The 15311-nt window shown below is 43.7% G+C and overlaps 1 protein-coding gene across 1 annotated transcript in view; it reads left to right on the top strand.

Annotated features, from left to right (window-relative positions):
* The window catches only part of NOL10 (nucleolar protein 10), a 90680-nt gene that overhangs the window by 59278 nt on the left and 16091 nt on the right, over positions 1-15311 (top strand). The window contains exons 14-17 of the mRNA XM_030311650.2: positions 4070-4196; positions 6639-6718; positions 6899-6997; positions 8846-8935. Of these exons, the coding sequence (XP_030167510.1) occupies positions 4070-4196; positions 6639-6718; positions 6899-6997; positions 8846-8935 (396 nt within the window). The remainder of the gene's footprint in view (positions 1-4069; positions 4197-6638; positions 6719-6898; positions 6998-8845; positions 8936-15311) is intronic.

The raw sequence follows: 15311 nt of genomic DNA on the forward strand, positions 1-15311 counted from the left end.
CATAGAGTAGTAATAGGACACCAGTGGTTAAAAAGGAAGCTTTCTTCAAGTTGGAAAGCCTGAAATGTAGGAAGCAAATGAATATATTTTTAAGGATTAATTGAAGGCTTAACATATTTTGAGTGAAAACAAGGACTTTTTACACATTAATTAATATTGTGGTCATTATGGGTACCCCAGAGAGTTGTGCATATGGTTAAGTCCTCCAGAAGCCAACTACTGCTTTTACAAACTAATGGTAGACCTTTGAGGAGAGCTGTGATTTAGGTAGACCTGCAGTTTAATGCCAGTTAAATCATTAATTTCAACTTTGTTATGGTTGTTCTGATGTTTTTTTTTTTTTTTTCCTGAAGAGGAACTAGGGAAATGTGATTGATAAAATCAACCCACCCGATTAAATTTTGTTTTTGATGGAAATATTTCCTCCTATAAAATTTAATGGCCACGAATTTGATTGCAGAGTTTATTTACCGTAACCAGATCTGTCCCCTGAGAGGCCGTTTAGAACAATTCCATTAGAATCCAGTTAACTAATCAAGATGAATGTCGTGGAACATTATCAAAAAGGACTTTTGTGAAAATAAGTTCAGATCTGGGATGATATTTTGATACTCCTGCCCTTCACCACCCTCCCTCCAGAAGAGTCGGTTAGCACAGTATAATCTTACTGTCTTTGAAGCCCATGTTTATCACTGATTGAAGGTTTTTAAAGGTGAAACTGCTTTATTATGAGGTTATTTGGTAACCATTGCCCCCTCGCATAGGAGGCAAAATAGTCTGACTTTCACCAAAAAGTGTTCTCATATCCAGTAGTTTTATGGAGAAGTATTTGAGTGTTTTTTTTTTTTCTGAATAAGGAAAATTAAACAATTTAAAAAATACTCGTGCCAAACAGGACCCTTTAAGTCTTTTTTCTTTTTAATTTTTTTTACATGTTTTTTTATAATTAAGAGAGAGAAAGAGACAGAGTGCAAGTAGGGGAGGGACAGAGAGAGAGGGAGACAGAATCCAAAGCAGCTCCAGGCTCTGAGCTGTCAGCACCGAGCCCGAAGCGGGGCTTGAGCTCACGAGCTGTGAGATCATGACCTGAGCCGAAGTCAGATGCTTAACCGACAGCCACCCAGGTGCCCCAGGACCCTTTACGTCTTAGTACTTTGTGCGCGTGGAATTCATGAACACATTCATACATGATGTAAGAATAGATGTATTTGTGAAATATGTATTGAAAACAGTACTACTTGACAGGCAGTATTCTAGGTACTCGAAATTCAGCATTTAGAACAGATGAAGTTCCTACCTTCCCAAGAGGACAGTATCTTGGGGATCATATTCTGGAAAAGCGACCATAGGGTGCTTTCTGTCTAAAAGAAGAGAGGAGGTTGCTGTCTTAGGTTCTACTCCAGCAGATGGCAGAGCTTTTGCTTTATGCGTTTGCTTTTATGAACGATGGGACGCACATACCTGGAGCGTAAGTGCCCAAGCTCTCTCTTGAAGGGGCTCACGATTTTCCCAGCTTACTCAGGAGTTCGCTCCCACCCGAAGTCCCTCTGTATGTGCTTTTCGGGGTCCCAGCCTGCCGTGTATTGCAGCCCCCACCTGTCTTCCCCGCAGACTCCGTGCGATCTCAGTCTGTTGCTTTACACAACTGAATGTTGTGTGCATGTGTTCCGCTAGATTTTCTGCTCCAGCCAGATTTGATAAACTCTTCGGTTTTAGCACAGTGCTTTATATGTAGTAGCATTTATCATCGACATTTGTTGACTTCGAGCTACTGTCCTAAAATTGTTTAAAATCATAGCAGTTTCTTTAAAAAGTGTCCTACATTGAATTTTTTTTAATGCCTTGCATTTCTTGAAGGTTTTATCTTTTATGGTTAGAGTCAAACCACTCAGAGCATCAAAACCTTTATTTTTTTTATTTTATTTATTTATTTTTTTCAACGTTTATTTATTTTTGGGACAGAGAGAAACAGAGCATGAACGGGGGAGGGGCAGAGAGAGAGGGAGACACAGAATCGGAAACAGGCTCCAGGCTCTGAGCCATCAGCCCAGAGCCTGACGCGGGGCTCGAACTCACGGACTGCGAGATCGTGACCTGGCTGAAGTCGGACGCTTAAACGACTGCGCCACCCAGGCGCCCCAAAACCTTTATTTATTTATTTTTTTAAATTGCATAGATTATGCCAATATGAAACTTGTTGATAGGACTCCTTTTATGCTCATTAAACATTATTTTTCATGTTGATGAGTGCCATAACCTTTGGGGCTTGGGGGGATCACCCTTTCTAATCGAGCACAATGATACTATGCCAGTGTGGCCATATCTAACATTTACTATTTTTTTGAGTGAAGATGGTATTAGGCGCTGTTGTTCCTTGTTACGAGTCTCTTCCACCTTCCCTTCTCCAGAAAGTTTAAGCTAGGTTTCATCATTTCCATTATGATTTTTGTTTTTCTCCTGTTGAGTTGATAGCTATCAAAATACACAGGGAAGTAGTCACGGGAAGTTCCATTTTGTCAGCCCAGGGTTGTTCTTCTGAATGCCTGAAGTTCAGCAGACACTTTCAATAGCATAGCCTTCCCGCTGCGTAGCATTGTTTCATTTGGGATAAGCCTTGACCTCAGTGGGTGAGGCGTAGTGCTGGGAAAGATCTGTATCAACAGCAAAAAAGTAAAAAGCAGTCACATTTTATGGAAGCAGTTGGATTACAACTATGAATTACGAACTATTCATATTGTATTAGTGGGTTATAAATTGTATTCAACTTTTATTCCTCAGCCTATCATTGGGATTAACTTGTGGGTCCTGGTGACCCATTTTAGGTTAAGTCTGAAGGATTCTATATAGAGAATTTTAATTTTTAATGAATTAAATGAAGTGGACCACACAAGAGCAAATATAATTATCAAGTAATTATTTGAAAACCCCTGAAAAGAAGGTGATTTGCGGGGTGCCTGGGTGGCTCGGTCGGTTAAGTGTCTGACTTCAGCCCAGGTCATGATCCCATGGTTCCTGGGTTTGAGCCCCATGTCAGGCTCTGTGCTGACAGTGTGGAATCTGCTTGGGATTCTCTCTCTGTCCCTCTCTCTCTCTCTCTCTCTCTCTCTCTCTCTCTGTCTCTGCCCCTCCTCCACTTGTGCTCTCTGTTTCTCTCTCAAAATAAATAGGCTTTGGGGCGCCTGGGTGGCGCAGTCGGTTAAGCGTCTGACTTCAGCCAGGTCACGATCTCACGGTCCGTGAGTTCGAGCCCCGCATCAGGCTCTGGGCTGATGGCTCAGAGCCTGGAGCCTGTTTCCGATTCTGTGTCTCCCTCTCTCTCTGCCCCTTCCCCGTTCATGCTCTGTCTCTCTCTGTCCCAAAAATAAATAAACGTTGAAAAAAAAATTAAAAAAAAAATAAATAAATAGGCTTTAAAAAAAAGAAAGGTGATTCTCATTTTAGACTTTGTCTTCATGAGAGGTGGACTTAAAAAAAATCTCTTATGCCAAATACGCTTTTGTAGATTCTAGCACTCTTTTGAATGAAAGAGATGATAAATGGATATTATTTTAAGTACCTGCATTATTTATTTGTATTTTGATAGTGCTAATGTAAGAACGTTCATTAATATCTTTGCATCCCAGGGGCGCCTGGGTGGCTCAGTCAGTTGGGCGTCCATCTTCAGCTCAGGTCATGATCTCACGGTCCGTGGGTTCGAGCCCTGCGTCAGGCTCTGTGCTGACAGCTCAGAGCCTGGAACCTGCTTCGGATTCTGTGTCTCCCTCTCTCTGTGCCCCTCCCCTGCTCAAGCTCTGTCTCTGTCTCTCTCAAAAATAAATAAACATTAAAAAAAATTTTTTTTAAATATCTTTGCATCCCAGACTGAAATTTTTCCCTCACAAGCCTAAATTTTTCCTACTTTATTCCCTTCCATTATATACTTGTTGATTATGCATATTGTAATTAGTTTCCAACACTTCTGATACAAACAAGGATTTTTAAATTTAAGAAAATCCGGTTGTAAAGTAAGTCACCGTTGGTTGATGTGGCGAGAGTGTCCATCTGCTAACCTTTCGATCCACGCCGGTAGGTTTTGGGCCCTGCTCCCAGATGGTGCTCCTTCCTGGACAACTTGACAGAAGAACTAGAAGAGAATCCAGAAAGCACAGTTTACGATGATTACAAGTTTGTCACCAAGAAAGACCTTGAAAATTTAGGTAAAAAAAAAAAAAATTAGGATAAAATACTTATAAAATTGTTGGGGAGGGGGAGTTTTGAACATTGGGGGCAGTAGAGTCACGTTTTATCTGATTCTCCGCATCTTCTTTTCCTGCCAAAGCAGATATAACAGTCTATGTACATTGTCAAGTTGGTAATCTCTGCTTAGGACAGATTCAGATAATTCAACCTCCCCAACCTTTTTTGTGTCTTAAGTGAGGAGTAACTTTCTTGAGCACACTAGCTACGTATAGAAAAATGTCAAGAAAGCAGTGATACATTTTTTTTAGTACTGCTTTGAGTAGAAGGTTTTGAAAACATCGCAGAGACTTCGCGTAAATGATTTCTGGCTCCCTTTAAGCTTACAGAAGACCTCATCCAAAACTTAGAAACCCGATTGAATCCTCAGATACGTAGAACGTTAATAGTTCCTTTAGGCTTGAGGGTCACAGACAAGAAATGCCTTTTATCAGTGGTAGCCAGCACTCGTAGGGCTTACCATGTGCCGGGTAATATTCTGCACGTTCACATACAGCTCTTAATCCTCGCCGCTCCGTGGAGTGGCTACGGTTATGACACCATTTTGTAGACGAGGAAACTGAGGCCCAAGAAGGTGAAACGAACTTGCCAAAGACCCCAGTGATCGTGAATGTGAGGGTTTGGCTTTACACCTGGAGCACGTGCTTTTCACCTCAACCATACCGCCCCTCAGGGGAATGCGTGTTGCTCAGATGACTGGCACTACCCTGCAGGATAAGGAGAGCAGATCGTGCTGATCGAGTCGTGTCGTTAGAAAGAGGCCGCGTAAGAAATTTGCATGGAGAGCGGGCAGACTCAGAGGACCCATTCTTTACAAATCCAGGCAACTTAGGTGTCTGTGGAACAGATGGGTGCACAGCCGCAGTTAAACGTTAAGAGAAAATACAGTTGTGGCATAAATAAACAGAGAAGTTATTAAACCTTATTTTTAAGCTGTATTTGTTTTTTAATTAGCTCTAGCAGAAGGGCAGAGGGAGGGAGGGAGGGAGAGAGAATCTCAAGCAGGCTTCGAACTCAGTGTAGAGCTTGATACAGGACTGGATCCCACAACCCTGGGATCACGACCTGAGCCAAGATCAAGAGTCCGACGCTTAAGCAACTGAGCCACCGAGGAGTCCCTTAAGGTGTATTTCATAGCACAATTAATCCAGGCAGAACTCATTTTCTGCCAGTTCCCACCAAAGTAACTCTTTAAATGTTAATGTTTAAAGAGGAAAGACTTGTAGTCAGCTTTTTAAAAATGATCCCTGAATGAAATACGATGAAATAAGATTTTCCTGCTTCTGGGCCTTCCTAAGCATTTTCAGGGTAATTTTTATACTCGTGTCTGTCACACTCACCTCCATTCTTAACATGGGAGGGGAAAAGTCATTGTTGTTTTGCAGGGTTTTAAAAAGACTGTGTTTAGTTCATCTTGGGTGCTTGTTTAGTCTCTCTTACTGTGTTTACTTTGGGTGAGGAAGGCAGTTATAAAGCATGGTATTTCCCAAAACATGTTTCATGGAATATTGTGCCACAATGCTGGACAGAACGCATGGTGACTAACACCGTGAGCATCGGAGGAAGGCTGACGGGTACACATCCCCCTCTTCTGCTTCATATCCGAGGACTTGGCCAGCTTGTTTAACCCTGTTAAGCCTTGGTTTTCTCATCTATAAAATGAGAATAATGGAAAGAACATGCCCTTGCTACGTTATCATTGTGATAGCGTGCTTTGTGTTCGGAAATTATGGAAGATAATGCCCCCCGACCCCACCCCCACTGCTCCTACCTGGCACAATGAAAGTTGGCAAGTTACTGTTGATGCCAGGAGTATTTTTTAAATTAAACTGATCCGTGGAATCCAAAAATCTGAGAACCATTAGTATTAAGGATCTTTCTTTAGCAGTCTTTCATAGTTCATAAAGACTTTTTGTCACCTTTATGTTTAATATGACATTTAAAATAAGTAAGAGTGACACTGCTTAGAATGGACTAGATTTTCTCCATAGTTTATGAAAATTAGTGGTTCTGGTCTCCAGAGTGAAATCTTCTGATAATCAATCAGAAGTGAAATTTTACTATAATCCAAGAAAACCTGTTTATTTTTCATCAAGATTTCATAAGAACCTGGGGCACCTGGGTGGCTCGAGTCCGTGAAGCGTCAGACTTTGGCTCAGGTCATATTCTTACGGTTCATGAGTTCGAGCCCCACATCGGGCTCTGTGCTGACAGCTCGGAGCCTGAAGCCTGCTTCAGATTCTGTCTCTCTCTCTCTTTCTGTCTCTCTCTCTGCCCCTCCTCTGCTCTCACTCTGTATCTCTCTCTCTCTCTCAAAAAAAAAGAGTAAACATAAAAAAAAAATGGAAAAAAAAAAAAAAGATTTCATAATGACCTGCCCTCTTGTGATTAACTCTTTCCAGGGCTCACACATCTAATTGGGTCACCATTTCTCCGGGCATATATGCATGGATTTTTCATGGATATAAGACTCTATCACAAGGTAAATAGAAAACTGCCCTGATTTTATGTGATTAATGAGCCATTTCTTTTCTATTTACTTGCATTTTGCAAAACATACTTGATTTGTAAGACAATCTGTCAGCATAATAGTCATGGTGTATATGAAACATGCTCTTAAATATGACTTTCATTTGTGAACTTTTTTTTCCACTTTGAAAAGGTGAAATTGATGGTAAATCCATTTGCTTATGAAGAATACAGGAAAGATAAGATCCGACAGAAGATAGAAGAAACACGTGCACAGAGAGTCCAGTTAAAGGTAGATCTTGTGCTCACTGTTGAGTTTACCAGGGGAAAGTACTTAATTTTCATTTTGTGTGTTATTCCAAAACAACCTGCCATCCGTTTCTTTGTCTTCTCATTTTTAGTTTACATCTGTTTCTAATAGTTTTGGTGTATCTTACTGGTCATGAGGGTGGGCACTCTTTACAGGTTGATTGTAATGGATTCTGTGGTCATGACGTTGTGGGAAAGGATGCCGGAGGGACTGATAGTGGCGGCCCTTCTAAGAAAACGTGATGGAGTTTTCGGATGAGTTTTCAGTGTTTATTTAGGGTGTTGAGGCTTCGATAATTCCCATTTCTGACATTTGGCAGTACCCTAGGCTGTCTGCTTGGATCAGGGCCATCAGACTATGTCACATCAGGCCACCTAGTTACATTAATAGAATTCAACGTAAAGAATTGTCAGCCAGGTGTTAGAGAACTGAGGCATCTTGATACTGATATGGAATAAGGATATTGATAAGAGAGGCAGTGGCTGCAGGAAGCAGGTAGCACGGCTGGGTGGGGGGCGGGGAGCACCAGGAAGGAGGCGGGCCCTGAGGAGCTGGGCTGCTGAGGCTACCGCTGGGACCCGGGCTCCCCAGGAGGGCTGCAGCCGGGGCTGGCGTCCTGGGGGGTGGTCAGAAAACCCCAAACTGGAACCCCAGGCTGTGCTGACCATCTGTTTGCTGCCAGGGGGAAGAACTTTTAACTTTCGATGTTGGCCCAGCAGCCAGCAGGCAGGGACGCTGAGGCCCTCTGCTTCCCATTCTCTCTATTGCCCCGCTCGTTTGTAGCTGAACATTGGTGATAAATGGACACACAGATGCATGCATGTGTACAAATACGTACGTTTGCATAAACACACACGTATGTACACACACTCAGTACTAAAGACACATGCATACATACATACACATACGGGTGCATAAACACACATATTTGCACACAGTACTAAAGATGTACATACGTACATATACGTGCATGTGCAAAACACGTATGTACACGCACTGAGTACTAAAGACACATGCACGTGTACGTTTGCATACGTGTGCACAAACGTGCACACAGTACCAAAGACGTATGCATACGTACATACACATACGTGTGCACAAACACACGTGTACACAGTACCAAAGACACGTGCATACATACATACACATACGTGTGCATAAACACACATATGTACACACACTCAGTACTAAAGGCTAGTCGCTGGTATTTCCTTTTTCCAGATTACTTGTTTTTTGGGAGTGTCAGATGTGTGTGTGAGGGCAAGGGGGAGGCTGGGACATGGAGCACTCTTGTCCCCTTCTTTGCATTACTTGTCCAAGTTGTATTTTACAAGGGACATAAGCACTAAGTGGGGAACAATAAAGAGCTCGCAGCTTTGTCCTGAGAGCTGTCAGACTCACACCTAGAACTCCCCTTAGAAATCTGCCACTGCAGGGCAGGAGGTAGTGCATTTGGGATTATTAGTAGCGTTTTAGGGGTTCCCTGAACCCCAGCCAGGGGCCGCAGCGGCAGGCCTGCTGGCCTCCCGTTCACAGTGAGGGCCTCCCCCGGTGCGCTGACCCCCCGACACTGCTTCTCCCAGCTGGCTTCTCCGTGCACCGGAGGGGGCCGCGTGAGCTCGAGCGCTCCCGGCGCTGAGGGCTCTGTCCCTTTGTGCGTGCCTGATGGCGTCCCCTGTGTCCGCATTCTTCCCTACTCTGGGGACGACGAAAATTTAAAAATGAGAATTAGACATCACCTGTTGGTGAGATTGTACTTCTTACAGAACTGTTAACTTTTAAAGCTAAACTGTAGACATTTCATACACCTTTTTTTTTTCCTGCTGTTAGAAATTGCCGAAAGTTAACAAAGAGCTGGCACTTAAATTAATTGAGGAAGAGGAGGAAAAGCAAAAATCTACCTGGAAAAAGAAAGTTAAGGTAAGATTTTATAAGGCAGTGGGGAATTGATAAATTGTTTCTGTATTTTCCTAGTGGTAGCTTAAAATTATCTTTTCCCTTTATTCTTGAAAAATACACGTAGCTTCATCTCCCCCCTGCTTGTAGGATAGTATACACTCAATATGAGAAGTCTGGAAAATAGAAAAGAACGTAAAGCGTGTCACTTATGTAATTCTACCCAAAGAAGGCATCATTAAGATGTTACTGAATTTCCTTCCTGTTTTACTTCTCTTAAAATTCTAAGCTATGATGGCGAGATAATATTGTATACATATTTATCCTGGTTGTGTAAAATAACACAAGTGGTTTCCCATTTTATTAAAAATTCTTTGTAAATTCTTTGGAGAGCTGCATATACTCTCCTAAGGATGTATCGTTTACTTAATCCTTTTGCTGTTAAATACCTAAATTGTTGATTGTTTTTCTTTGTTCTGACTAGGTCTTTTTATAATTCCAGAAGTAGCGAATTTTTGTTTAGACTTGGCATTGTCAGGAGGTATGCACACTTCTGTGTAACTGCAGCTCAACTTCCGTTACTAGTGTGAAAATGGATGAAGATCAGCCCTGAAACGCTTCATGTAGCTGACATTATCAGGACAGGGGGAGATTTTTCTAATCTTCCCAGATACCTGAAGACTTCCTCATCACCTGCTTCGAGCAGGCAGGCAGATAACTCAGCCTTGGCTCCTTACTAGAATGAGTTGTAAAGGTCACATCTCTCAGGACCCTGCGGGACCTGACTCTGAGCAAAGGGCCTAACCTTGGGACTTTGGACCGGTTATGCTCTCGAGCGGTTCTTGTTTGCTTGTTTATTCTTTCTCTCTTCTCTGGGTAGTTTTTAAAGAGGTGAGTGAACATGAGATGAGCCAGCTCCTTGTGGGTTTATTTTTGTTCCAGTCTGTTCCAGGAATTGCCAGTGGACTACAGACGAAGGGTCACGTCGCTCACTAGTTTCTTGCTCGCTGGTTGGGTCATTCTGGGTGATCCTGGGCTTCACTGGGGCATAGTTTTTTCTTCTATAACGTGCAACGATGGGACAAGAGGGGGGCCTTCTTGGAGTGCTGTGATTTCTAAATGGACTCACACTCACTGCTTACCCTCTGCCTCCTCATCCTTGCGCACCTTCAATCCTGGCCTATTACATTGAAAAAAAAATTTTTTTTAAGTTTATTCATTTATTTTGAGAGAGAGCGAGCGAGCACGAGTGGGGGAGGGGCAGAGAGAGAGGGAGGGAATTCCAGGCAGGCTCCACACTGTCAGCACAGAGCCCAACATGGGGCTCGAACTCACAAACCGTGAGATCATGACCTGAGCCGAAGCCGGATGCTCAGCCGACTGAGCCACCCAGGCGCCCCGCTACATTTTTTTATTATATTATTTAAATCTTGATTTTCAGAAGCCCACCTTAAGTAAATACGTAGATGATGTTTATGCTTCCATTTTCAGTGTGTGAAAAATATGCCAACATTGGAACAATTATTTAAACTTACTACGTACATTTATATGCACGTGCTGTATCTACGCGCCCTCCTAACTAGCGTCAGGGCGTTAAGTGTGTACGTGTATCTTAAAGTACTAGCGACGTGAGTGCTCCCTGCACCGCTGACTCTCCTCAGGGCACTCTCCTGGGTTTTCCTGTTAGCCCAGCCTGAGCCTGACTAGGGAGCTAACTTCTCAGCTTCATAACGTCTAATGTCATTTTGTAAGCTAAATGGAAGTGATCTTTGGGTTACAGGCCCTAAAGCTTCAGGAGGAAGAGAGTGGGGCTAATGGAGGATGCGGATATATGCTTCCTATCAATGTTTTATGCTTATGGGTCTTTATCTATGTGATACATATGTAAATATTACAGAGAGTAAGACTAAATTGCAGTTTTGATACCTGTGCAGTGTGGTATGCTCAGTTCAGAAGCCTTTTAAAAAGGCCCTTGTGATTATGAAAATGTGGGAAAAGGACCCTGTCCTTGCCCCGCCATCCCCTTTCTTTCATTGAGTTTGGGGGCAGCCAGAGAAGGTTTATGACACATAGTGATAGTCCTCACTCTGCAGGGGGGGCAGGATGGTAAAAATGACTCTGTGAACGAAAGCATGCAAAATGATCATAAGAGCCAACGGGAAAAATCATGATCATCTGTGCATTTAAAATTTGTGAAAACAGTAAGAGGGTCATCCTGTGAAGAATCCTCCATCAGGCTGTGTACTATGGACAGGCTGTGTGCTGCTTCTGTTGCGGTGCAAAGAGGAACAGCCTTCAAAATTCTTATCCTCTCTCCTCAGACAGCATTGTGTCTCTAGCTGCTGGAAGTGCTGTCCTTGTAAAAGCTGTGCCACCTGATAAAATTCTGCTAGAAAGTGGAATTTGTAAAACGTGCCCCTAATTTGCTTCCTGACCCAATTTGGGGCCTATTATCAGGGCTCAGTTTCCTGCCAGAAACTCTTGAGTACAGTTTTCGAGAAATCTGAGGCTGTTCTTAGACAAAGCTTATACGATCTGTTGTTTACATTGTCATCGAATTAAAATGAAGACCTTAAAAAGCATTCATGAGCCGAGGAAAGAACCCTTCATAACGGGCAGAATACTTAAAAGGTCTGTTATATCTGTCAGCAGTTCTCCAAACCCTCAGGAGCTCGCACAGCTCTGCTGGCTCCTGATTGGAAAGTCAGTATGGTTTCGTTCTGCCTTGGCCCCAACTCGAATTTCTTGGAGGCGGACAGTGAAATATGTTTCCAGATATTGCCGCCCCTCATGACATAACTAAAGCTTAAGAAGGTGTATACTGTTCAGTTGATGATGGACCTGCGGTGGGAAGGGGCCCTCCCACCGAGTGGTTAGTGTCAAGAAGCATCGTCGCCATCTTAAGCCAAACGAAGGCACTTGGGGGCGTTAATTGTAGTTAAGTGAGAGTCAATCCATCTGTTCTCTCAACAAGTGTGAATTGACTTCCCGTGTGCACAGGCAGCTTGGAGAGATGTGGCACCGGTGAGTAACCATTTGATCGGAAAGGGTTTGAGCCATTTTCCTTACAAGTGCCATTCCCTGGCTGTTGGCCTCTTCTCCCAGTTTCTCGCTGTTGCCGTAGAGTCTTGTGTGGATGTCCTTCTGCTGGATTCCGCGGCGGTTTAGTCCCAGGTTGTCCTGCAGCACATCTCCAGGCCAGGCGTGCTCTGGCCCGGAGCCGCGGGGCAGTGTCTTAGCCCGGGGGTTATTCCATACCATTAAGAGCAGGTCTTAAAGTCATAATTCATCTCTCTAGGGAACAGAGGCAGCCATGCGTGTGTAGACACCGGCTGGATCAGATCGGCTTTAACATCCCAAATACTATTTGTAAAGTTTTTATAGGACCAGTGAAAAATTGCTCTTGGTTTTTATTACAGTTTTACACATGTAGTTTTAGGAACTAAATATTTCTCCAGGGTTTGTTAGGAACGGTGGCTCCCCCTCTGTCCTTTTCCTCCTCCACCTCCTCCCTCATTTTCTCCTGTCCAGAGATACTTTTGCCTTTTCAGCTAATTATTTTGGTGTTAGGCTCCCTTGGGTCCTAATACTGCCCACGCTGCTCCCCCCTGACTTTTAAATGCCAGGCCAGTCATCTTACCTGTTTCCATGACCTTCCCTCCCGATAAGTTCTACTGCAACTTGGGACGCTCAGCACCCGGCACTTGCGTCAGGACCATGCAGGTGCTCTTTCCGCCCAAGGCCAAGTCTGGAGGCAATTCATGGTTACATTTCCCGTCCAGCCTCCGTCTTCCCTGGACTGAGTGTTGACTTTTTGTTTGTTTTCTGTGTGGTGATCACTAGTTGGCCCTACTTAACTAGCGGTAAACTAGTTAACCAGTTTGCTGGCTCTCTACATCTCCTCGCAGGATATTTATATGAGTACCGGTTTTTACATTAATTTTTCTTTTCCTGACGGAGCGTCTTTTACATGTGTCGGTCCTGCTCCGTTCTGGACTGGTCACCTCCGGATGCTGGTGCGCTGCCGGCATCCTGGGGATTCGCTCCACTTTCTCCCCGTGTTGCATACAGGACCTTTAACCTTGAGCTTTGAAGGAATATTCTTTCCAACCCAGACAAGCAGGCAGTCAGTGTAAGGGTGTAGAGTGAAGAGATTGTTCAGACATGCATGCTGTCAGCAACAACCACACATTACATTTATGTGCTTATTTTCCTCGGGAAATTCCTTAGGATTCTCTCCTCCAAAATAAGGGAGTCGGGCAAGGAAGAGGAAGAGTGGAGAAAGTGCCCACGGGGGGGCTGAGCCTGCACCGGGGACTGCCTTCCCTCTGTTAACCCAGCCCTCAGTGCCGGCCACTGTGTGGGCCCTTTGAATCCAGAAACAGGCTCTTCGGTGCTGGCGGAATTTTGGGGGGGGGGGTTTTTTTAAGTAGTTTTTCCTCATGTGACCTCAGGTCATTTGTTTATATTTAAGAGTGAAAGGTCTAAAAAGCTGAATGGAAACTCTGAGGTGGGGAGGCGGGACTCCCCACGCACTGTGTGGTGACCTGGCCACGCTGTTTCCTCGGGGAAGCTCCAAACAGCAATGTCTTTTGGCCTTTCTCTTGGCTGGTCAGGTTCTGCTGCCTGGAGGGTGACGCCCGGCTCCTAGCATTCTGAGAACCCTAGTCACGACGGCTTGGGGGGAAGGGTGACATTAGTGTGCAGCCCCTTCGTGCCACACGCTCCCCTGGCCCTCGGAGTCCTGCTGTCCCAGAGGACACGCCTCTTCCCCTCCAGGGAAGAAGCCTCTCTGTGGACAGGGCAGGTTTGAGGCCTGCCTTTCTTCTTTCCAGAATCTCACCGCTCCTGTTTCCTTTTTTGTCCTCCTCATCCTTAAGGGTCGTGTCTTCATTTAAAGTCCATTTTCTGTTGTTTTAATGGAATTGGCAGAGATTAGAAGGAGATGTGTGTGTTCAGACCATCTTTACCCAGAAGTCTGCATCATAGCCATCGCGGCATTAATTTTATAGATATCATAGCATTAAAGGAATTGACTTGTTTTAAATATGAAGCATTCCTTGTATGTTACTGTGTTGGGACAGAATATTCAGAATAAACATCCTACTCAAATCTTGGAAGCAAGGGCTAGGAATAATGATGCTTCCAGGTGTTTTCACCTTTGAATGGCAGGTGTTGAGCATATGTACATGTATCTTCCTAGGGTAGATAGCTACCCAGACACTTACAAACTACTGTAGAATATCACTCATCTTATCCTACTCCTTTTTTTTTTTTTTTTTTTAAGTCAGCTGTGAAAACAAACAGACTAGGAAAAATCTCCAAGGAAGATATTTTTATACTAGGTCCAAAGAGTTAGTAGTTCATAATTGTTCATGCAAAACATAACTTGTCTTTAGGCAGTACAATTTATTTTTGAAGATTAAGAAAAAAAGTTAATGCTAGCAGCATATTCTTTTTTTTAAGCTTTTTTAAACTTTATTTTTGAGAGAGAGACAGAGTGTGAGTGGGGGAGGGACAGAGAGAGAGGGAGACACAGAATCCGAAGTGGGCTCCAGGCTCTGAGCTGTCAGCACAGAGCCCGACGTGGGGCTTGAACTCAACGGACCGCGAGATCGTGACCTGAGCCGAAGTTGGACGCTCAACCGACTGAGCCACCCAGGCGCCCCACAGTATATTCTTTTTTAACATGTTTCTCTGGTACTAAATATGATTATTTAATAAATACAGTAGGATGAAAAGGAAAATATTTCTTTTAGGGTTCATTCATTCATTGTGTAAATGCATGATAGGCTAACTGCTATTCATTTGAAAATATTTGGATCTTTGGCAGTGTCACCTATCCTATGTTTACAGGTAACTCTAAAAATGTGTACAATTTTGCCTCCTTCTCTCACTTGAGACTGCCGCGTTGTTCCCAGACATCTAATGGTGTTCATCAGAAACCAGATGACGTTCTCCTTAAAGACTAAATTTTTTTTTTCAGAGCAGTTTTAGGTTTACATCAAAATTTAGGGGAAGTCACAGATATTTCCCATATGCCCCCTGCTCCCACACATGCACCGCCCATCCCCCACTCCACATCCCCCACCAGAGAGGACATTTGTTACAATGGATACACCTGTGCTGACACATCAGAATCACCCAAAGTCCACAGTTGACATTAGGCTTCACTCTTGGTGTTGTCCATTCTGTAGGTCTGGACGAATGTATAATGACCTGTTTCTACCATTAGAATATCATACGGAGTATTTTCACTTCCCTAAAAATCCCATTCGTCCCTCTGTTCCCCCCGCCCCAACCCCTGGCAACCACAGACCTTTTCACTGTCTGCATTGTTTTACCTTTTCGGGAATTCCATATAGTTGGGATCATACATATGAAGTCTTTTCAGAGTGGC

The sequence above is a fragment of the Lynx canadensis genome, chromosome A3, assembly GCF_007474595.2.
Source record: "Lynx canadensis isolate LIC74 chromosome A3, mLynCan4.pri.v2, whole genome shotgun sequence".
NCBI lineage: Eukaryota > Metazoa > Chordata > Mammalia > Carnivora > Felidae > Lynx > Lynx canadensis.